Genomic DNA, 21,668 nt, shown 5'->3' on the forward strand with positions numbered 1-21,668 from the left:
ATTATTATGTTATCGGCTTACTCACGTACTATTTTGACGAGGAACTCGACTAGTTTCAAGCCATGCTAGAGGCTCATATTCATGAGCAGCATTCCGCGACACACGACGCGGCGATTGTCGCGCTGCTACTGGCGATTCGAGGATCGCGCCCATCGCGCCCTCTGTCTGGAATCGCGCGCACTATCTGGCGCGCGCGACGATGTTGGCTCGTTAGACTCGTTCGCCGGCGGCTGCGCAGGTGTTAGATTCGATTCTCGGGTCGGCGCAAAAACGGTGCTACATACCGCGCTCACTGTGTCACACTCCAGACCCGCAACATTGTAGGTTGACGCAGATTGTAGACTCGGCTTCCAGGCAGGTGGTAATGCCCAGCCACCGTCTCTGTTGAAATTGGGACGGCGACTTATTTCGAGCGAGGGAGAAATACTTTGTACCGCGGAAAGTGCGTGAAACTATCGAAATAAGTCATTCGTCCGAATTACAACCGAGACGGTGGCTGGGCATTACCACCTGCCTGGAAGCCGAGTCTACAATCTGCGTCAACCTACATTGTTGCGGGTCTGGAGTGTGACACAGTGGGCGCGGTATGTAGCACCGTTTTTGCGCCGACCCGAGAATCGAATCTAACACCTGCGCAGCCGCCGGCGAACGAGTCTAACGAGCCAACATCGTCGCGCGCGCCAGATAGTGCGCGCGATTCCAGACAGAGGGCGCGATGGGCGCGATCCTCGAATCGCCAGTAGCAGCGCGACAATCGCCGCGTCGTGTGTCGCGGAATGCTGCTCATGAATATGAGCCTCTAGCAAGGCTTGAAACTAGTCGAGTTCCTCGTCAAAATAGTACGTGAGTAAGCCGATAACATAATAATTAATTGAGTGACTGGTAATTAGTGAACGATATTTAAACACGTAATTCTACTCATGATTACAAACAACTTTCCCAAAGAAACTTATTTTTGTAAGTATACTCATTAGTTTTATTTTTATCGCATTAACAAAACAACAAAATTTTATTAACACGAGAGCTTACAGTTTCAGAATACCTACTAGTCTTCCAATAACTCGGACGCGGACGCCTCGCTGCTAACAGCTGATAATGCGAAAGATAAAAACCTAACCTAAACCTAACTTAGTCATTTCGCTTATCCTGTTTTCAAGGGGTAAAACCATCCAATGTTTAATAACTTTACTCGCATTGGGCGAGGCGAGAGGGAGTCATTAGTCAGTCTCTTACTGACTAAAAACCACCCCATTACTACTCCTGCTTTTCGAGCCGGAGCCCCGATAAACCCACTAGATAGTCCGCAGCTCCGAAATTTCGCTATTCCTAGAATTAGATTTGTCCCCAGTTTATGGCAATAGGCTCAACATCTGCTGCATGGGCCTCAAAACTTTTCTGGTGATGACTGGTAAGTGGTGTGTGTACATTAGATGTAAGAAAGGTTGAGGCATGATTGTAAGTCAAAATCAAACCAATTCAATATTTTTATTATGAAGTCAAGGTTACAGTAATCAGGCAAGGGATGTCAAATTGGAGAAAGACTATGATTTAGACAGGTTTGAAGCATGAAGGAAATGCAAAGAGGAGATGTCATAACTGGATTTCTCTTTACCATAATGCGTGACACTTTACGGGGAGCGCGGGACGTTTACAAACAACGTCCACTCTATTTTCCGTCTAGCTGTCCCATACTGCAAAAACGTTTCCAATTATTCACCATTTCGGATGCTTTTCCACCAGAGATGTGGAATGCTACGTTGCTGTGGATGATTGGTACACATAGCTTAACACTGGAGGAAACGGATTCAAGTAACCTATGTTTTTTTTTTTGTATTTGGTAAGATGCGTGCTATGAATTAGTACTGTACTACCTATCAATCGGAAAATAGAGAGTGGGTGGTTTGTAACGTCCCGCGCTCCCCGTAAATTGTCACGCATTATGTTAAAAGGAAATCCAGTTATGACATCACCTCTTTGTATTTGCTTCATACTTCAAACCAGTCTAAATCACGGTGTTTCTCCAATTTGATATTTATGTATCTTAAGGGGTCTTTAGACAATGGATGGCAATAAACACGTGCCCTGCTGTCTTCAGGTCTCCATGTCTTTGTACATTAAACTCTGTGAGATTCTTAAACTCTATGGTGGGCCACGCATCATCGTCGCAAGCCAACGCCTTCACCCCAGCAGCTCCATGAGGGCATTCGGGAACTTTCTGCAATGAAAGTAGATATTAATTAAAGAAACTAGTGTGGGAGAGTCATCGGCCGAGCAGGAAATCGAAGTGAAACAACGCTTGCGTTGTGTTTCGTTGTGTGAGTGAGGTTACCGGAGGCCTAAGTGCCTCCCTTCCCAATCTTCAAAATCCACGATTCCCCAAACAACCCTTAAATATTTAACCCCGAAAAGGCCAGATTGCTTACCATCAGGTGATCCGTCTGCTCGTTTACCGGCTTATACCGTAAAAAAACCATTGGAAACATATTGTATCTCGCGTAGATCCCCATTTCGGCACACCACTAGCTACGCTGACGAGGTTTTAGCAGTGGTTCGGCTCCTATAGACCGTAGCGCAATGGTTTACAGCCCATAACTTTCCTCAATAAATGGACTTCAACACAAAAAGAATTATTTAATTCCAACTAGTAGGTCCGCAGACTTTCGCGTTCAAACTTTATTATAACTATCGTGAAACATACTAAATTAATTATTATGATATTGGCTTACTCACGTAACTGTTTGACGAGGAACTCGACTAGTTTCAAGCCATGCTAGAGGCTCATATTCATGTGCAGCATTCCGTGACACTCGACGCGGCGATTGTCGGGCTGCTAGTATAGTTCCTTGTCAAACAGTTACGTGTGTAAGCCGATAACATAATAATTAACAAACAAACTCTTCAGCTTTGTGTGTGTGTGTGTGTGTGTACTTACAGGTATAGTAACTGTCAAGTTAGCTACATCTGGCTTCAATAGGATAATTGGTCGAAGTAACACATCATAGTCTTCTGAAGTGTCACCTGGCGAGATAAAAATGGGATAAAAATAAAACTAATGAGTATACAACAAAAGTTTCTTTGGGAAAGTTGTTTGTAATCATGAGTACAATCACGTGTTTAAATATCGTTCACTAATTACCAGTCACCCTATATGTTTGTATAAGTAAAAAATGTGTTTTAAGTAAACACTTTTTTTTAAGGGGGAAAAATCATCTAATGACTTCTTTCATCATGGGCGAGGCGAGAGGGAGTGTCAGACTATTAATGACTAAAAACCACCCCGTTCCTACTCCTGCTTTTCGAGCCGGAGCCCCGGTAAACACGCTACGAAGTCCGCAGCTCCGTATCAGGGATCAGCCTTACTGGGCCCCATCTGTGGTGGCCTGGCTCTTTGAGGCGCGCCGTACGCATGGGGTCTTTACTTACATTACACATACATAGAATAGGCTGCTTTTTATTCTATGAACGCGGGCGAATCCGCTGGCGAAACTAGTATAAAAGCTATAACTACTTACCATATGTTTCTTTAGTACAGAAATTAGCCTTCACTGCCAAGACGCAGGCGAAAAATATTAAACTTTTTAAAGAAACCATATCGACTATAGTAAATAGATATAAAATAACGATAGATCTATTCTATGGTATAAAGTACTTTTTTCAGATTAATTTTAAATGAACCGTAGAATAGAATAATAAGTGCATATACAGGTTGTTACGGATTTCCGAGGGCGACTGACTGGGTAAGTCAGGCGTCCGCAGTCTCCCTAGGTGTTGGGTTTAAATCCCGAGTCGACGCAAAAACGGTGTAATACTATACCATAATAATTGATTCATTATTTAGTTATGTGTCACGAAAGTTATAATAAGATCCTTAAGTCGAGAGACAGTAGTAGTAGTACAGAGACCTCTGCCTTGGCAGTTGAGCTTGCAGCCAACCGATCAACTAGGCAAACTGAATACTATTACAATGAACTGAATTCTATTACAAAAAACGCTTACGTTGTGTTTCGTTGTGTGAATGAGGTTATCGGAGGCCCAATTACCCCCTTTTCAATCCCCGATTCCCCAACAACCCGTAAATTCCTAACCCCCAAAAGGCCGGCAACGTCCTTGTAAGGCTTCTGGTGTTGCGGCTGGCCATGGGCGGCGGCGATTGCTTACCGTCAGGTGATCCGTCTGCTCGTTTACTGACTTATACCATAAAAAGAAATCGAACTACAGCCTGTATGTGATTAGTTCATCGCATTATCCATTACGAATTGCTTTTGAAACGAAATAATCTAATTGTGTGTATAATTATTTGTCTGCTAGCTACTGCCGCGCGGTTTTGCCCGCTGCCCGGCTCCCATTAATCGTAGCGTGACGTTGTAATGACAAAAAATTATGCACGATTTTTTTATTGTTAAAATTCACATAGGTATCTTAAAATGGACTGAGGCAAGCAATGAGATTAATCGAGGGGAAAATCTAAGAACCCTTAAGTATCTTAATAGTGATATTATATGTAAAAAGGTGTAGATCTATAATATAAAAATAAGTCGGGTTTTCCTTCCTGATACTATAACTCAAGAACGCACGAACCGATTTCCACGGTTTTGCATTCGTTGGAAAGGTCTCGGGCTCCGTGAGGTTTATAGCAACGAAAATTCTGTAAAAATGTCAAGAGAAAAGCAGGCAAACAGGAAAATTCATTGCTGGCGAAACGGAGTTCGCCGGGTTTGCTAGTTACTAATAAATTAATCCGCATACCAATTATTTAGTAATATACCTTAACACATTGAACGCCGTGGTGGTCACCGGTGACCGACGTTAGCGGAGGATTTGCCTTCAACAGTTTTCTATTGGCAGTCAAAGACTTAAAATTTGCGAAATGCTCCATATAAAACTTCCAGCATATATTTTAAAGTCGTTTCATATCTGACGGATCATGCGTCGCGTATCATCGGTCGCGTAACGCCAGAACAGACAAATGTATAGAAAAACAATTGAACGTTCACACTCACCGATGATACGTTAGTACGACCGATGATACGCTCGACGTATTTTACGTCAGGTATGAACCGACTCTAAGGGAAGTGGGTAGTTAGAAAAAGACAAAAAGTATCCTATGTGAGGCTCATCTCTATTTAAAAAATAACGTCATTTCGTCGCTCCGTTTTGCCGTGAAAGATGGACAAACAAACTGACACACACACTTTTAGATTAGTTTTTTTATTAATGTAAAAAGCAGACAACCATACATAGTAACTTAAATTCTACGATATCATGATATTACGATAGTATGAATTATGTTACTAGAAGATCGACGATAAAAAAACACTAATGACGTCACAAATTCCAACCTCAAGCCAATTTAAATGTGAATAAACGTGAATAAAAAGAATTCTCGACTTTCAACAGATAGGACTTTGTTTTTGATGGAGGAAAGACATCCAATGTCTTCTCCCGCCTTGGGCGAAGCGAGAGGGAGTGTCAGACTCTTACTGACTAAAAACCATACCGTTCATACACCGACTTTTCGAGCAGGAGCCCCGGTAAACTCGCTAGGTAGTCCGCTGCTCCGGTTCAGGCATCAGCGCTACTGGGCCCAATCTGTGGTGGTCTGATGACTCTTTGAGGCGCGCCCTGCTTCCTCCTTAGCTAGTATGACTGCTTCGCAGAAGGCGGACGCCCAAGACGGGGGAAGAGATTGGATGATTTTGCACCCTAGAAAAAAATTGGTAAATTAAATTGCAAACGGAACTTATTCACGTTTTAATATACTCCGACAATTCGTATCAAGCGTGGCTTGTAAAAAGTCACTAATTAAAAAAATCTTACCATTATTCCAAATTAACGAACATTTTGCTTCGCTTACTCGTTAAAACGAAAATAATTTGGAATAATTACCTACGCCATCATTTGCGCGTGAATTTATTATTTTCTCAATTTATTTTTGGGTTTAAATAGTCAATGAGGCTGTGGTAGTGGACTAGTCTTCACCAATATGTCAGCTTTAGCTTTTGTGGTAGCAATTGCAGCGTGCACCAGCCATGCGTTTGTCATGGCAGATTTTTGCATCCCCATCAGTTCTGGTAAGATTTCTTTTACCCCACTCCAAGAAAACTAACGCCCGAATACTGAAATGCTAATCAAATTTAAGTTGTACTTAAATCTCGTGCTATCTCTGTCATTTACAAAGAATTTGTAAGGACAGAACTATATTTGAGAGCGTCTTAAAGTTGTAGTTGAGTGACGTTTGAGTATTTAACCATATGTGTGGGAGAACCAGAAATGCTTCGGCACGAATGGGCCGGCTCGACCGGAGTGATACCATTGGCTTTACAGAAAACCGACTTGAAACAACGCTTGGGTTTTGTTAGTGAGGTTACCCAATTAACCCCCTTCCCAATCCCCGATTCACCATCAACCCTTAAATTCCTAATCCCCAAAAAGGCCGGCAACGTACTTGTAACAAACCCCTCTGCGGTTTGGGGTGTCCATGGGCGGCGCTGATCGCTTACCATCAAGTGACCCGTCCGCTCGTTTGCCTCCTATTCCATAAAACACGGTTTCATCATCAGCTTACCATCAAGTAGTATAATAAAGAATCTGAATTAAATTGTGTATTCTTTTGTAATTTTCAGGCCCAACTACTGGCTACCCAATAACACTGGCGAAGACAGTCCTTGCAGCCGGCCCTACCGACTGGCAAATTCAAATTCCTGTAAGTTTCATCATTACTTTTTTTGGAACAACACGCCGTTTATCCCCGAAGGGGTAGGCAGAGGTGCACATTACGGCACTTAATGCTGCTGCTATACAATGTACACCTACATTTCACCATTTGTGTTATAAGTCCCATGTAATAGGCGGTGAGCCTATTGCCATATACCGGGCACAATTCCAGACTCCGTGCTACTACTGAGAAATTTTTGAAAAACAGAAAAACAGCCCTGTACTACTTCGCCCGACCCTGGAATCGAACCCGAGACCCATTGTCTGGCAGTTGCCCTGGCGACCATTCGACCAATGAAAGAACGAAACGAACGAAAAACTAAAAATTGGCGAATTTAGTGTTTTTTAACATAATTTTACTTTTGATTTTCAGGACCTCACCTATTGTCCTACAGTCGTGGGAGTTACAGCACAAATATGCGACGGTGATGCTCAACCAGAGGCCCACTTTGTGAGCTTAAAACTGATCCACATTCATCGCGTCTATGGCTTCACTCCAGCCTACATCCAGCCCACAGTATACTGCCAAAGCGTTGGATCTTCCAAGTTAAGCAACTTGGGATCATACTCAAGCCTTTCCCCTAACTCTGTTTTACAATTACCATCGCCTCTAAAAGCATATAGCCAAACATATTCTTCACTAACTTTCCCCCAATCTCTTCTAGGTAACTCTCTTTCACTCTCATCTCTTAGTGACTCTTCTAAGTCTCTTTTAAGTCAGTCTGTAGCGGATCAAAGACTGCATGCTAGCGCGAATGCAGCCCCACTTTCAAGCGGTCTGAATCGCTTGTCAAAACTAAATATTTCCCCATATTACGGCAATTCTGATCAGTCAGTTTTGGATCAACAACTTCACTTGAGTTCCCTTTTGGGTCAGTCTCCGCAATCCAGTTTGAGTTTGTCTGGACTTCCTAAATTGATTGTGACTCCTCTTTTGGGCTCATCACAGTCGGTTTACGGTCAGTCAAGTCCACAACTTAGTTTGTCGTCACTATCTCCTTCATCATTGGTTGCCCAATTAGGTCCTTCATCTGGCCTAGACGGTTCAGGCTCTGTTCTTCCACGTGCTACGGCTTCCCCGCTTTTGAACCTATCTCAAAAACCGTTGTCATCATCTCTGTATGCATATTAATCAGTTTGTTTTATCACTAGCTTTCTCCTTAAACGGTTTTGGTCACAATAGATGATGTTAGACGCCTCTCATGTAGCAATTTTCCAATCTTATTCTATCTTTTGTGTATTGGTTTGTTTGTATGCTATAGGTTTGGCATTTGTTATGTTAAATTCTAAAGTTTGGTACTGTCTAAAATCTAAATTTCAATTCTGTGTAACTTTTAAATAAATGAATTTTCCTTTAAATGTGTTTTGTATTTTTATTTCATTTCTCTCGCAATTACGGTAAAAGACTGGGTAGTAACAAGCCCCATAGTGGTATGGAGATCACTCATATAATTTAAATGAAACTACAAGTAATATTTCAACGAAAACACAAAAAAAAATCAAGTATTAAATTCTGTGTGAACAGCTCCATGTTCCTTGACCACAGAAGAGCTGTAATGTTGTAGGTTGTCTAGGAATGTTACGGACATGTGGCACGGCTGTTATAATGCCGTATTTGTAAAGAGAATAATTCACTTTTTGGTTTACCTACTGGGCCTATTTCGCAATTTTTTCGTATATGATCAGCCAAGATGATAACAAATATGTGGTTTAAATTAAATCATATAAAAGCTTTCCCCATACGGTTTACGATTTTCTATCCCAAAAGTGTTAGTCAGCCTAATATTTTTCCGGAGCTGCGGACATTCAGCGGGTTTACCGGGGTTCTGGCTCGAAAGCAGGAGTTGGAACGGGGTGGTTTTTAGCCAGTAAAAGTCTAACACTCTCCTGATCTCCTCGTTCAAGGCGGGAGAGGTCATTAGATGATTTCATCGATGTATATTGATAGTGATAGGTTTTGATAGCATTGGATGAAACTTTTTTTAATCAGTAATAAATGGTCAGTTTATAATTGGCAACAGATAGGCCATTCGTAACGGTAGACTTAGGCAGCATACACATATGAATGAAGAAATACGTAGGTAGGTATTTCATAATCTTAAGCGGGGCTCCGGTTCAAAGCAAGAGAAGGAACGGGGTGGTTTTTAGTCAGTAAGAGTCTGACACTCCCTCCCGCCTCACCCAGGGCGGGAGATGACATTGAATGATTTTCCCCCCTTAAAAAAAGGTATTTCATAATCTATTTTTTATGGCATGGGGTGGTAATTGAACCGACTTATCCATATCATCTGAGGGTAAGGAATGATGCCGATGCTTTTGTGTAGTGAGTTAATGATAGAAGAGTTAAGGACACATCACACTTCAACAGCTCCGCTCCAACCTAGCAATAAACTGATCTATAATAAAAGTCTCGTGAAAAATACTAAATCAATTATTATGTTTTTAGGCTTACTTACGTAATTACTAGCCAAGCCGACTGCCTCGTTGGCCGAGTGGTTGCAACTGCGACTGCCGAGCAAGGGGTCTCGGGTTCGATTCCCGGGTCGGGCGAAGTATTACTGGGATTTTTTTCGGTTTTTCGAAAATTTCTCAGTGGTAGCACGGATTCTGGAAATGTGCCCGGTATATGGCAATAGGCTCACCACCTGTTACATGGGACTCACAATATAAATTGTGAAAAGTGGGTGTACACAGTGGCATTACGTGCCCTAATGTGCACTTCTGCCCTACCCCTTCGGGGATTAAAGGCGTGACGATATGTATGTATGTATGTTACTAGGCGAGGAACTTGGACTAGTTTCAAGTCATACTAGAAATATATGCTCTCAACACAGTGGCAGACACCATAGATATATTCACCTGTACACTGAGTGAGTTCACAAGGACCACGTACTATGTAGCATGTAAGTTATAGTTAGGAAAAGTTTATAATAAGTTACTTTGTCGCATTAGATTTAAGTATATCTGTAATGGCAAAGGAAACATGTGATGTGATAAATAAATAAATAAATATTCGCGCTACGATTGCGATTGTCCCGCTGCGGCTGACGCACTTTTACAATAGTAATGCGACAGCCGCTGCATTGTGTGTCGCGGAATACTGTCATGGCTTAAACTACTACTACTACTACTAAATACACATGACAGCCAGACCACAAACAACAATTTGTGAATCACATAACGTTCGTGCGGGAATCGAACCCGCTACCCGTTGCGCGGCAGCCAGTTGCACAGCCATCGCATCAACGCAGCACCTAGCTTCATTGACGGACAGACTGACAGACTATTGTTTAATTCTTTCTTTGTTGACAATCGTGCAGTGAATATTGAGTAATAAACATACCTATAAGAAAGTAAGAATACGATTTGAAAATATGTCCTTATGAACAACAACTTTAGAATTTGCTATTTTCCCCTTTATTTTCATGAGATTTGAATCATAACTAGCTAGAATGGTATTCGTGAAGTTGGTCTTTCTTTTAATTTGTGAGTATTATTAATGTTTATGTATTTATTTCGGGTTCGGTCGCATTCCCGTAGGATAGGGAACGTCAATTAATTCAAAAGGGATGATGACGGGGTACAAATATTTAAATTAATCTATTTGGGCAGTCTGTTGTTGAAAAAATGTCAGACATGTTTTTATTATCTAAGGTAATAAATACTTAAAAAAACGAATCAAAGTTTAGGAGTTCGTTCATTTTCTTTTAGGTGTTTCCATAAGAAAATAAAAAATACGTGTCTAATGTTTTAAAATAATCTACAAGACGGACATTAAAATAAAAATTAGTCATCTACCCAATTGTTTTCGGAACAAAATCGTTACTAAGGAATAGCTTAATATAGTGTATAGTAATCATTAACACATTGAACGCCGTGGTGGTCACCGGTGACCGACGTTAGCGGAGGATTTGCCTTCAACAGTTTTCTATTGGCAGTCAAAGGCTTAAATGTCTCTGAGTACGGCAGTAATGGATGTGTTTCTATGTCCACAGCGATCCTTTACATCTTCACCGTGACATCAGCGATGGATCACCCGAACAGAAGACTCATTTTGAACAGAAACGAGCTACAATCCCTTATGGGGGAAACGAAAAGGAACCAGCCAAGAAAACATATCAATTTCAAGTATTTACAGCCGGCCTATTCCCCGTTGGGATTTAAATTTTGAGAAAGCAACGTTTTTATTAAACGTTACTAATATTAGAACTTGAGGATGAATTAAATGGGGACGGGAGAGGGACGGAGCTATGTAGGTTGTATAGCTCCGTCCCTCTCGCACTGCTCAATGATCGACCATTCTGACACAATTGTAATAGCAGACTAAGGCCCCTGTTCATCCGTGATCATGGCGCTTGCAACAGTGCCGAAATATCGGAAACTCGTAAACATAAATAAACATGGTAAATATCCCGTCTCAAGTTCTAATGTTAGCGTTAGTGACCATGTCAGTTTAAAAACTTATATTACTTATTAAACGGTTATATTTAGTTGAATCCCGTTTTTTCTTTTTTCTTTTTGAAGCGTGACAATCATTCGTATGACTTCTAACGTATAGGAGTGTCAGATACTTCACTGCATAGTCATATAGGAACGGGGTGGTTTTTAGTCAGTAAGAGTCTGACACTCCCTCGCGCCTCGCCCAAGACGAGAGAAGTCATTGGATGATTTTCCTCCCTTAAAAAAATCCTGAGCTCTTGGAAAGGTGAGTAAAACTGAGACGTTAGTTTGGAACTAACGAGCGCAAACCAATTAGTAAGTAAAATAATTAATAGTTTCCAATATAACAAGATTGTATATGACTCCAATTATATTAATTAGTTTGTACCAATCAATTCGGTAACGATTGCCAAGCGCAGTCGAGTGCGTGCCTCTTTGGTAGACAGTCCAAATATTTCAATGGAAAACCTGAAAATTTTACTAAAATTATGTTCTGTAAGTATTTGTATTGACTAACGAGGTGATCCGACAGAGAACTAAAGTTACCGATACAGCTCAGAGGATTAGCAAGCTCAAAAAGCAGTGGACCGGTCACATTTATCGAAGAGCCGATGACCGTTGGGGTAAACGTGTGTCTAGACAAGTGTAGGGCGCCCTCCAGCTAGGTGGAGTGACGATATTCGCAAAGTGGCTGGTAGTGGTTGGATGCGTAGAGCTGAAGATCGAGCTCAGTGGCGTGCCATTGGAGAGGCCTATGTCCAGCAGTGGACGAGAACAGACTGATGATGAAGTATTTGTATACAAAAAAAGACTTGTTGAACGCTGAATTGAATGTAGCTTAAGTCTTTGAGTCGAATGCAAGCAAGAGGCCCCTAGGCAATAGGGTTTTTTTGAGGAGGGGCAAATCATCCAATGTCTTCTCCCGCCTTGGACGAAGCGAGAGGGAGTGTCAGACGCTTACTGCCTAAAAACCACCCCGTTTCTACTCTACTACAACATTTACTTGTAACAGAACAACGAGCTGCTGTATGATATGTACATACTAGTGTATCATTCTTTTACGAACTAAAATGCTTTGGAAATTGAGCTTATGCCTATTGAACCAACAGTATCGGACTTAGGGGGTGGTGAACGCGGCAATCGCCCGGGGCTTCGCTCTTGCACGGGCCTAAAGTAACAACCCAAGCAATTTAAAAAAAAAACTGACAAATGCAGATAAATTCATACTTTCACATCGCATACTTTTACGAAAGACGTCTAGGGCCTCGCAAAGACCTGACGCAATTCGTAAGGCCGCCGCTGTGTACCAATTCTAGGAACGTTACATTACACAGAAACGCTCCAGTCTATACTCACCTTAATGAGACTGTTTTATTTCTAGATTCTATTGTTTCTACATGTCACAGGAGCCAGCAACGATGTATCTTCATTTCAACTGGTAAATTACTTGTTAATTACTTTATTACTACACTTTTTATTCCTATTTTTTACTATCTTCTGCTAGCCCGCGTTGCTGTGAGATAAAAAGAAAGTGTTATTCCAGACCATAATCTACCTTTGTTCCAAATTTCATCTCGATCCCTTCAGCCGTTTTGACGTGAAATACAAACGAACATACAAACTTTCGCATTTATGATATTATTAGGATTTTATGCTTAGTTACATACATACATATCGTCACGCCTTTAATCCCCGAAGGGGTAGGCAGAGGTGCACATAATGGCACGTAATGCCACTGTGTACACCCACTTTTCACAATTTATGTTGTAAGTCCCATGTAAAAGGTGGTGAGCCTATTTATGCTTAGTTATATGTAATATTTTTGTTCACAGCTCGCCCGATTGTCGTTCCCTACCGTGGAAACTGTAAGTAAATAAATCTTTAGTTATCTATTAACATCACATCATATACTATGATGATATTCTCCAAGTAGTAAAGTACCTATATAAGGAGTATTGGGTATATATTAAAAATGACGATCTTTATGTGAAAAATGGTACGATTCCAGACTCTTAATTCCGATTTTTTAAGTGTGGGAGAGCCATGCTTCGACACGAACGGGCCGGCTCGAACAGAGTAATACCACGGCCTCACAGAAAACCGACGTGAAACAACGCTTGCGTTGTGTTAGTGGGGTTACCGGAGATCCAATTGCCTCCCCAATCTTCTAAATTCTACTAATTCCACAAAACCCTTAAATTCCTAATCCCCAAAAGGCCGGCAACGCATTTGTAACGCCTCTAGTGTTTCGGATATCCATGGGCGACGGCGATTGCTTACCAACAGGTGATCCGTCTGCTCGTTTACCGGCTTATACCATAAAAAAAACAAACCGAATAAACCTGACCGATACAGAAACCCCGATACTGCTACTTTTAGTACATTATTGTGGCTTAATTATTTTTTCTGTTCTAGAAACCGTACAACATGCCGCTTTCGAAAGAGATCGACCCTCGACACAGTTATGCGGACGAAAAGTTTGAGAAGTTGCAAGACTACTACAATTACATGAACGGGCGCATGAAGGAACCACATAACCCAGTAACTATTCATTTTAACTATCTTTTTATAGTACTACTAGTATCTAGTAAAAAGGGGCTATGACTTGGTATTTCTTTGCGTCATCAAATTGTAAACGAAAAGATTCCGACAGAGCTGAATTTTGGTACAGACCTTTGGTTTACGTATAAAGATTAAAAATTTAAAAGTCCCCATCGATCCCATATGTGCTTCAAAAGTTATTCGAGGTCAAAGCGTCAGACATTTTAGGTATTTTGAGATTTTCTCAGAAAACCGTAATTTTTTCAAAAACATACTTCAGACCAAATTTGTAGATCTCAAAATTCTCTACAAAATGGTCTTTATAAGTTTTTCTATAAGTATTACCGTTTCTAAGATAGATTCGTGTGTCCCCACACACATTTTTCCACTTTGGAAGCGTCTAACTTTCAAACGATTGATTTTGACGAAAATTATTCGAATTTTGAATAAAAATTTATAAATTTAAAAAGTAAAGCGGGGCACTCCATACATGGAACTGATTCAAAAAAATTTTTTTTCAGCTTACATATCCGTGATGGTTGTCTATGGATAGGTCTTTAAAAAAGACATTAAGGTTTCTAAAACCACTTTTCGTCAAAATCAATCGAAGTTAGACGCTTCCAAAGTGGAAAAATGTGTGTGGGGACACACGAATCTATCTTAGAAACGGTAATACTTATAGAAAAACTTATAAAGACCATTTTGTAGAGAATTTTGAGATCTACAAATTTGGTCTGGTATTTTTTTGAAAAAAGTTACGGTTTTTGAGAATATCTCAAAATACCTAAAATGTTGACTTTTGACCTCGAATAACTTTTGAAGCACATATGGGATCGATGGGGACTTTTAAATTTACCTTTATAGTAAAATAAAGGTCTGTACCAAAATTCAGCTCTGTCGGAATTTTTGATATTTCAATATCGTATAATGACCGGACTAATAAGACAATCGGCGAAGTGTCCTTCATGGTAGATGTCTAACCCACTCGCACGAAGCGCTTCGCTTCAAGCTTCCTTGTGCGAACTGCTAGGGAGTGGAATTCTTTACCGGAGTCTGTGTTTCCTGATGGGTATAACCTGGGTGTCTTCAAGGCCCGAGTGAATAGGTTGCGTATGGGCAGACATGCTCCATAGTTGGCCGCATCATTACTTACCATCAGGTGAGATAGCAAACAAACGTCGACCCAACAAACGTAAAAGAGAAGGCCGGCTTTGTGAAACCACTTAAACAGTCACACTGCTAAAGTTGGTCATGGCGCCCCTTTATACCATAAACAATTAAACCCAAATTTCTTCTCTCCAGGCGGAACGACGAGAGATAATGGAAATTGGATCAAAGAAATTGTATTCGTTCATCGATTCACACATCAAAGATATGAAGAGATTACTTTTCGCCACCGACATGGCTCTCATGTCCATGGTTCTGCTGAAGCTGAATAAGAAAATGGACACTTCTGAAGCTAAGATCAAGTCTACACAAGCTAAGATACCTTTTGGACTGTATACGAGCCCTGGTTTGTTGGTTTTATTATCATCATTGATAGCCTGTAATATTTCGCTGATGGAAAAAAGGACATCTAGGTACAAAAAAGGTACCTAAGGGAAGACGGTACCACTGTGGTCACGTGCTGCCGTGCAACTTGCACAGCAAGGCTCATGGGAGACACACGTCTCCCTAGGGAAGTGCCGTAACAGGCGTTGCACCGTGGGGGTTCCGGAGCAGGTCTATTAAGAGGACTCGCTGCCCCCCTTACAGGTATTGAGGGTAGCCACCGGGGTAGTTTTAGTGAGGTAAGAATCCCACACACGCAAGACACACAGTCTTTTATCCCCAAAAGCTAGGCGCCTATGTTTCCCCCATCACCAAAAAAAAAGGTATAAAAAAGGTGTTTGTAATCTCCACAATTGGTAGTGATTGAAGATCGCAGTAAAAAGTAAAAAAGGGTTAGGTTAATTTTAGAGAGCGATGTTGTCTGGTCTCTGGCAAATAAACCCTTTTTATACTCTTTAGTTTTATTTTTATGATAATAACAAAACAATAGAATTTTATTAGCACGCGCGCGTTATGTTCCAAAATACCTACTTGTGTTCCGATAACGCGGGCGCAGGTGCCTGGCTACTAACCGCTGATCATGAGAAAGAATACGCGCGCGAAATTTTGTTGTTTTGTTATTGTGATAAAAATAAAACTAATGAGAATATAAAAACAGTTTTCTTGAGAAATTTGTTTGTAATCATGAGTACAATCACGTGTTTAAATATCGGTCACTAATTACCACCCTATATAATTCAGTTTATTTTCTTTTTCAGAATTCAAGTGTTTAGACACGTCATACTACATAGTATCGGCACATAACCAAGAAGATGCCCAAATGATTCTGTCGAGCGAAAGGAAACCACATTGCTATACGTTTAGAGGTAAGATTTGCATGAAAAGGTTAGTTTATAGAATAGAATCAGGCGCTTTGACTTTGACTTTGACGTTACTTTGCGGAAATCCATGCTACACTTTGTCCTGCAGTAGGGCGATCATGGCTGAAATCTAAATCTAAATGTAATTGTTAGTGAAAAGGTTAGATTTCTCTAATAATTCTCGAAAGGAGGCGACTTACCGATCAAATCAAAAGGCGACATGGTAAAGGTAGCAGGGAGCCGCTAGATACAGGTCGCTTCCAACCGACCGATCTGGAAGTCATTGGGGGAGGCCTAAAGTTCAGCTTTTTTATAGAATAACCCGGTAAACGAGCAGACGGATCACCTGATGATAAGCAATCGCCGCCGCCCATGGACATCCGAAACACCAGAGGCATTATAAGTGCGTTGCTGGCCTTTTGGGGTTAGGAATTTAAGGGTTGTTTTAAGAAAAAAAAATCGAATATCCGAAAAACGCCCAGCAATACTTCACTAGACCGGGAATCGAACCCGAGACCTCGGCAGTCAAGGATTCTTTAAGAAAAAAATTCGAAAACCCGAAATACGCCCAGCAATACTTTGCCCGACCCGGGAATCGAACCAGAGACACCGGCAGTCGTACTTGTAACCACTCGGCTAACGATGCGGTCGCAGGCGAGGCAGTCATAATATGCACCTCCGCTCACCCCTTCGGGGATAAAAGGCGTGTCGATATAAAATTTTTTGCTGATATAACTTATTTTTTCGGGCAGGTGCCTTTGCCTTCATCGGTTTCTACCATCGCCACTCGGAGACCACATACGTCGGGCCTCATGCTGAGCAGTTCCAGGCCAAGGATCCGAGCCAGGGTCTGTACTGCCACTCCGATGATAACTGGAGCGATGCCCAGTGTATTTACAAGTAAGAAACTTATTATAGACTTAATTGGTAGAATAGAAGAGAATAGAACAGAACAGGACAGGACAGGACAGGACAGGACAGGACAGGACAGGACAGGACAGGACAGGACAGGACAGGACAGAATAGAATACATAGAATACATGATTGAAAATTCGCTGCAGTTGTACCAATACATAAGGGTGGAGATACTGATAGCCCAAACAACTTTAGACCAATCTCTTTGCTACCAGTATTTTCGAAAATCTTAGAAAGAGTTGTTAATAAGCGTTTAGTTGATTATATTGAGAGTAACAACTTTTTATCACCAAATCAATTTGGCTTTAGGAAGAAACGCTCAACAGAAGATGCAGTTAAATTGCTTACTGATCATATTGTACAAAATTTAGATGACGGCAGTGCATGCGTTGGTGTTTTCCTTGATATTGCCAAAGCCTTTGACACTGTGTCAATCCCAATCCTATTGAAACGATTGGAAAACATCGGTGTCAGGGGTATTGCTCTTGATTGGTTTGCGAGCTACTTGACTGGTAGACAACAATGTTTAAAAATAGATTCGCGGGTTAGCTCTCCAGGAAAACTATCGTTCGGCGTTCCACAGGGTAGCGTTCTTGGACCTACCCTGTTTTTAATTTATCTAAATGAACTAGCCTCGTTACCACTGAAAAATGCTAAAATTATCTGTTACGCGGACGATACAGCTATAATATTCCAGGAGGCTTCCTGGAGTGACTGTTTCGTAAGTGTTCAACAAGGTATGGTTAAGGTAATGGGTTGGCTGTCGAATAATTTGTTGACTTTGAACACTTCCAAAACTAAGTATATATGTTTCCATAAAACTATGATATCGGCTCCGTTGACTACTCCTGACATCATAATTTCTGATCACGATAAAAATGTTGAAAATGCAGACTCTGGTACTTGCAACGCTATTCAACGAGCACGTACTATCAAGTATCTGGGAGTCAACATTGATGAAAAATTATCCTTCAGGGATCATATTGCAGCTTTGTCCTCCAGAACCAGAAAAATAATCTATGTCATGAAACAAATTAGAGATGTAGCAAGTGCCGATCTCGTCAAAAATATCTATATCTCCCTCTGCCAATCTGTGTTAACATACTGCATACAGGCTTGGGGAGGTATTGCCACGACACACTTAATTTCATTGGAGAGGGCACAGAGATCTGTAATAAAGGTTATGTTGAGTAGGCCTATCAGGTACCCCACGGAGAAACTTTACAAAGAGTCTAAATTGCTAAGCATTCGCCGTCTTTACATAAACGCTTCTGTAAGTGCAACATACAAGCAGATGTTAACCTCCAATGCATACCAAAATTCACTGGAGAGAAGAACCTTTAGAGTCCATGTACCTGCAGTTAAAACCTCATTTGCACAAAGATTTTCTGTTTACCTGTTTCCACATTTGTTCAACAAAATCTGTAAGGTCTGTAAATTCAAAAATGAAACCGTACGCGAAGTAAAGTCGAAAACCAACAAGTATTTGAATAATTTAAATTATCACGAAGTTGAACAGTTGTTAAGGTCTATTCGATAGTAAACTTAATGCTTTTCACACTCGCACACCAGGCTGTTAGATTCATACACACACTCACATACACGCACATTCATACACATACACATACATTCACACATATACACACACATATCCATACATATACACACGCACATTTATACACGCATACACTCATATTCACACACTCACCTAATTACCTCATTTTATTTGAAATTCCTATATTTTTCTTTTTTTTGTATTTTAGGTTTTCTTTGATAATTACTATTAGACTAGTCCTAAGGTAAACGCTGTATTATTGACAGCCGCGATACAGGCTGTGCCTAGTGCGGTTGTCACTGTGTAAATTGGAAAATGTATACATTGAGTTGGTAATAAAGAATTTTATTTATTATTATTTATTTAAAAAATACAATTACCTATGCGACCGCACTCATCCAGTGGATGTCGTAAGAGCCGACTACATAATCATGTATTTGACAGAGACCAGGCAGCAGAGCTCTCTGAAAAACCGGATCCTTTTAAACTGCGACCTTCATATCTCTTAGCTCTAACTACATATATGTAAATGATTCAGCAGTAGATTGTCAATGGCTATTTGTGGTTTTTTTAACCCTTTCAAACTTTTGAAGAGATTTTTAGCATTCTACGAAGGGTAGATTCAGCTGTTCTGATATTTGAATTTATAATATTCTATTACTAATATCATTCTAGCTTAGTATGATTCAAATCTCATGAAAATAAAGGGGAAAATAGTAAATCTAAGGTTGCTGTTCATAAGGACAGATTTTCAAATCGTATTCTTACTTTCTTACGAAATAATATTGAGTATGTTTCTTCTTTCTACTCAATTACATGAAAACGGCTGAAGAAATCCAGAATGAATTTGGAACAGGGGTAGATTATGGTCTAAAATAACACATAGGCTACTTTTTAACCCATGAGAACGCGGGCGAAGCTATTTTTTAAATAAATTCGCTGACTGACACCACTTTCCTTTCTCCAGAATCAACCCTCGCGAGGAGTTTCCAGAGTCCGTGGAGTACGAGCCCAAAATCTCCTACTTCTGCGGCCCCTACCGCTACTTCATACCAGCCACTACCGATGTCCGATGTATCTTCTCCATATTTGCAATGAATTTCGTCTTCCGATTCGGTTATGACGGAGTCACTTATAAGAGTTCCGATTTGGCCTTTGTAAGTAATGTAACGTTGCATCTTTTATCCCCGAAGGGGTAGGCAGAGCTACAGTAGTAAGTAGGCAGAGGTGCACATTACGGCACGTAATGCCGCTGACAATGCACACCCACTTTACACCGTTTGTGTTATAAGCCCCATGTAATAGGGGGTGAGCCTATTGCCATATCCTGAGCACAATTCCAGACTACTGAGAAATTTTCGAAAACCCGATAAATGCCCAGTAATACTTTGCTCGACTCGGGAATCGAACCCGAGACCCCTTGTCCGGCAGTCGCACTTGAGATCACTCGGCCTACGAGACAAGTCACCTGATGGTAAACGATCAACGCCGCCCATAGATAGACACCCGCAACACCAGAGGAGTCACAGATGCGTTGCCGGTCTTTTAAAAAGGAGTACGCTATTTTCTTGAAGGTTTGAAGGTGGTATCGGTTCGCAAATACCGCCGACGACAGCTTTATTAAAAGGAATACTAGAAAATTAAATTAAGGAACACTTATTTCAAGTGTGGGAGAGCCATGCTTCGGCACGAATGGGTCGGCTCGACCGGAGTGATACCACGGCCGAGCAGAAAACCGACGCGAAACAACGCTTGCGTTGTTTTTCCAATCTGTCTGTCTTCCCAATCTTCCCAATCCCCGATTCCAGAACAACAACAGTTAAATTCCTAACCCCCAAAAAGCCGGCAACGCACTTGTAACGCCTCTGGTGTTTCAAGTGTCCATGAGCGGCGACGATTGCTTACCATCAGGTGATACGTCTGCTCGTTTACCCCCATTTACGGCGTGTTTCATAAAGAAAAAGTCGAACCACAAGACAATGGGCGAGGCGTCACCGATTCATGGTGGATATCCCACCCAAACGCACGAAGCGCTTCGCTTCAAGCTTCCTTGTGCGAACTGCTAGGGAGTGGAACTCCTTGCCGGAGTCTGTGTTTCCTGATGGGTATAACCTGGGTGTCTTCAAAGCCCGAGTGAATAGGTTGCTTAGGGGCAGACGTGTTCCGTCGTAGGCCGCATCATCACTTACCATCAGACGAGATAGCGGCCAAACGTCGACCCATTAAATGTAAAAAAAAAAAAAAACGTAATGCCACTGTACAATGTACACACACTTTTCACAATTCAACTTGTATGTCAATCACACATCTAGAGACTACCGAAAAACCGTAAAATGCCCAGTAATACTTTGCTCGACCGGTAATCGAACCCGAGACCTCTCCGAGAGATCACTCGCGTAAAGCCGGCCCATTCGTGCTGAAGCATGGCTCTCCCACACTTTGCTAGTTTCTCTCATTCTCATTTTTCTCCTAGTTTTGATATAATGATATGAACAATAGTTTTAATATAAAGGAAGGCTTAAAAACTACAAAAATAAAAGCTATATTGCATTATATTTGACCATGCTTCCTCCCAGATGTACCAGAACGGGCAGGTGTTCTACACGGACGAGCCGTGGGCAGGCATGTCCTGCTGGAACTGGGCGTGCAAGTGGCGCCACAACCAGAACCAGCGCTCCAACGAGTTCTTCATCAATTAAACTAACTAATTCATTGTCTTAGAGCCTTTTATTTGACAGACCATCACAGATAAACCTTAGTGGTTTTTTGGTTGCTATTTGTTATTTATTGTATTGTTTGCTATTTGTGTAAATATTATAATTTGCTTGCTATTTGTGTAAATAATAAATAAAGTAAAAAAAAAAGATGGGCCCCAGAAGGGCTGATGCCCCATCCGGAGCTGCGGGTAATGTAGTAGGTTACCGGGGCTCCGGCTCAAAGCAGGAGTAAGAACGGGGTGGTTTTTAGTCAGTAAGAGTCTGACACTCCCTCTCGCCTCTCGCCTCGCACAAGGCGGGAGAAGCAATAAGATGATTTGCCCCTTCAAAAAAAAAAAAGAATTTTTTTTTATACTAACATCCACTTTTGATAGC

The 21,668-nt window shown here is 41.2% G+C and overlaps 3 protein-coding genes and 1 long non-coding RNA gene across 5 annotated transcripts; 3 read left to right on the top strand and 1 right to left on the bottom strand.

Moving 5' to 3' along the window:
* Positions 1-1,477: 1,477 nt before the first annotated feature.
* LOC118278689 (uncharacterized) lies at positions 1,478-4,203 on the bottom strand. 2 transcript variants are annotated; one of them, XR_007706868.1, is made up of 3 exons: positions 3,997-4,203; positions 2,933-3,018; positions 1,478-2,215 (listed from the first exon to the last, which is right to left on the bottom strand). XR_007706868.1 is itself a non-coding variant. In XM_050703827.1 (3 exons), exons 1-3 carry the CDS (start codon positions 3,589-3,591, stop codon positions 2,042-2,044), a joined length of 339 nt encoding a protein of 112 aa, XP_050559784.1. In that variant the 5' UTR covers positions 3,592-3,668; the 3' UTR covers positions 1,478-2,041. The 2 variants fall into 2 exon arrangements, 1 of the variants encoding a protein (XP_050559784.1); XM_050703827.1 differs by lacking the exon at positions 3,997-4,203 and adding an exon at positions 3,513-3,668.
* Positions 4,204-5,917: 1,714 nt separating this feature from the next.
* Positions 5,918-8,073, top strand: LOC118279048 (uncharacterized). Its single transcript, XM_035598579.2, has 3 exons — positions 5,918-6,071; positions 6,624-6,703; positions 7,088-8,073. Exons 1-3 carry the CDS (start codon positions 5,984-5,986, stop codon positions 7,844-7,846), a joined length of 927 nt encoding a protein of 308 aa, XP_035454472.2. The 5' UTR covers positions 5,918-5,983; the 3' UTR covers positions 7,847-8,073.
* A 2,036-nt stretch (positions 8,074-10,109) lies between these two features.
* Positions 10,110-11,210, top strand: LOC126912274 (uncharacterized). The gene is made up of 2 exons (XR_007706894.1): positions 10,110-10,200; positions 10,710-11,210. It is a non-coding gene; the product is annotated as an uncharacterized LOC126912274 (long non-coding RNA).
* Positions 11,211-11,537: 327 nt separating this feature from the next.
* Positions 11,538-21,293, top strand: LOC118278686 (uncharacterized). The gene is made up of 9 exons (XM_035598001.2): positions 11,538-11,649; positions 12,536-12,592; positions 12,987-13,019; positions 13,570-13,695; positions 14,998-15,208; positions 16,005-16,112; positions 16,859-17,006; positions 19,544-19,733; positions 21,153-21,293. The coding sequence occupies exons 1-9, from the start codon at positions 11,614-11,616 to the stop codon at positions 21,273-21,275; spliced, it is 1,032 nt and encodes a 343-aa protein (XP_035453894.2). The 5' UTR covers positions 11,538-11,613; the 3' UTR covers positions 21,276-21,293.
* Positions 21,294-21,668: the final 375 nt, after the last annotated feature.

This window comes from Spodoptera frugiperda, chromosome 24 (genome assembly GCF_023101765.2).
Source record: "Spodoptera frugiperda isolate SF20-4 chromosome 24, AGI-APGP_CSIRO_Sfru_2.0, whole genome shotgun sequence".
NCBI lineage: Eukaryota > Metazoa > Arthropoda > Insecta > Lepidoptera > Noctuidae > Spodoptera > Spodoptera frugiperda.

Bases quoted from the DNA above. Each gene is read 5' to 3' on its own strand.
- LOC118278689 (XM_050703827.1), bottom strand. From the start codon at position 3,591: ATGGTTTCTTTAAAAAGTTTAATATTTTTCGCCTGCGTCTTGGCAGTG. The intron at 3,019-3,512 runs GTAAGTAGTTAT...TTATCTCGCCAG, and splicing joins CTGTACTAAAGAAACATATG to GTGACACTTCAGAAGACTAT. The intron at 2,216-2,932 runs GTAAGTACACAC...CTTTCATTGCAG, and splicing joins ACTTGACAGTTACTATACCT to AAAGTTCCCGAATGCCCTCA.
- LOC118279048 (XM_035598579.2), top strand. From the start codon at position 5,984: ATGTCAGCTTTAGCTTTTGTGGTAGCAATTGCAGCGTGCACCAGCCAT. The intron at 6,072-6,623 runs GTAAGATTTCTT...TGTAATTTTCAG, and splicing joins TTGCATCCCCATCAGTTCTG to GCCCAACTACTGGCTACCCA. The intron at 6,704-7,087 runs GTAAGTTTCATC...TTTGATTTTCAG, and splicing joins ACTGGCAAATTCAAATTCCT to GACCTCACCTATTGTCCTAC.
- LOC118278686 (XM_035598001.2), top strand. From the start codon at position 11,614: ATGGAAAACCTGAAAATTTTACTAAAATTATGTTCT. The intron at 12,593-12,986 runs GTAAATTACTTG...TTTTGTTCACAG, and splicing joins ATGTATCTTCATTTCAACTG to CTCGCCCGATTGTCGTTCCC. The intron at 16,113-16,858 runs GTAAGATTTGCA...TTTTTCGGGCAG, and splicing joins ACATTGCTATACGTTTAGAG to GTGCCTTTGCCTTCATCGGT.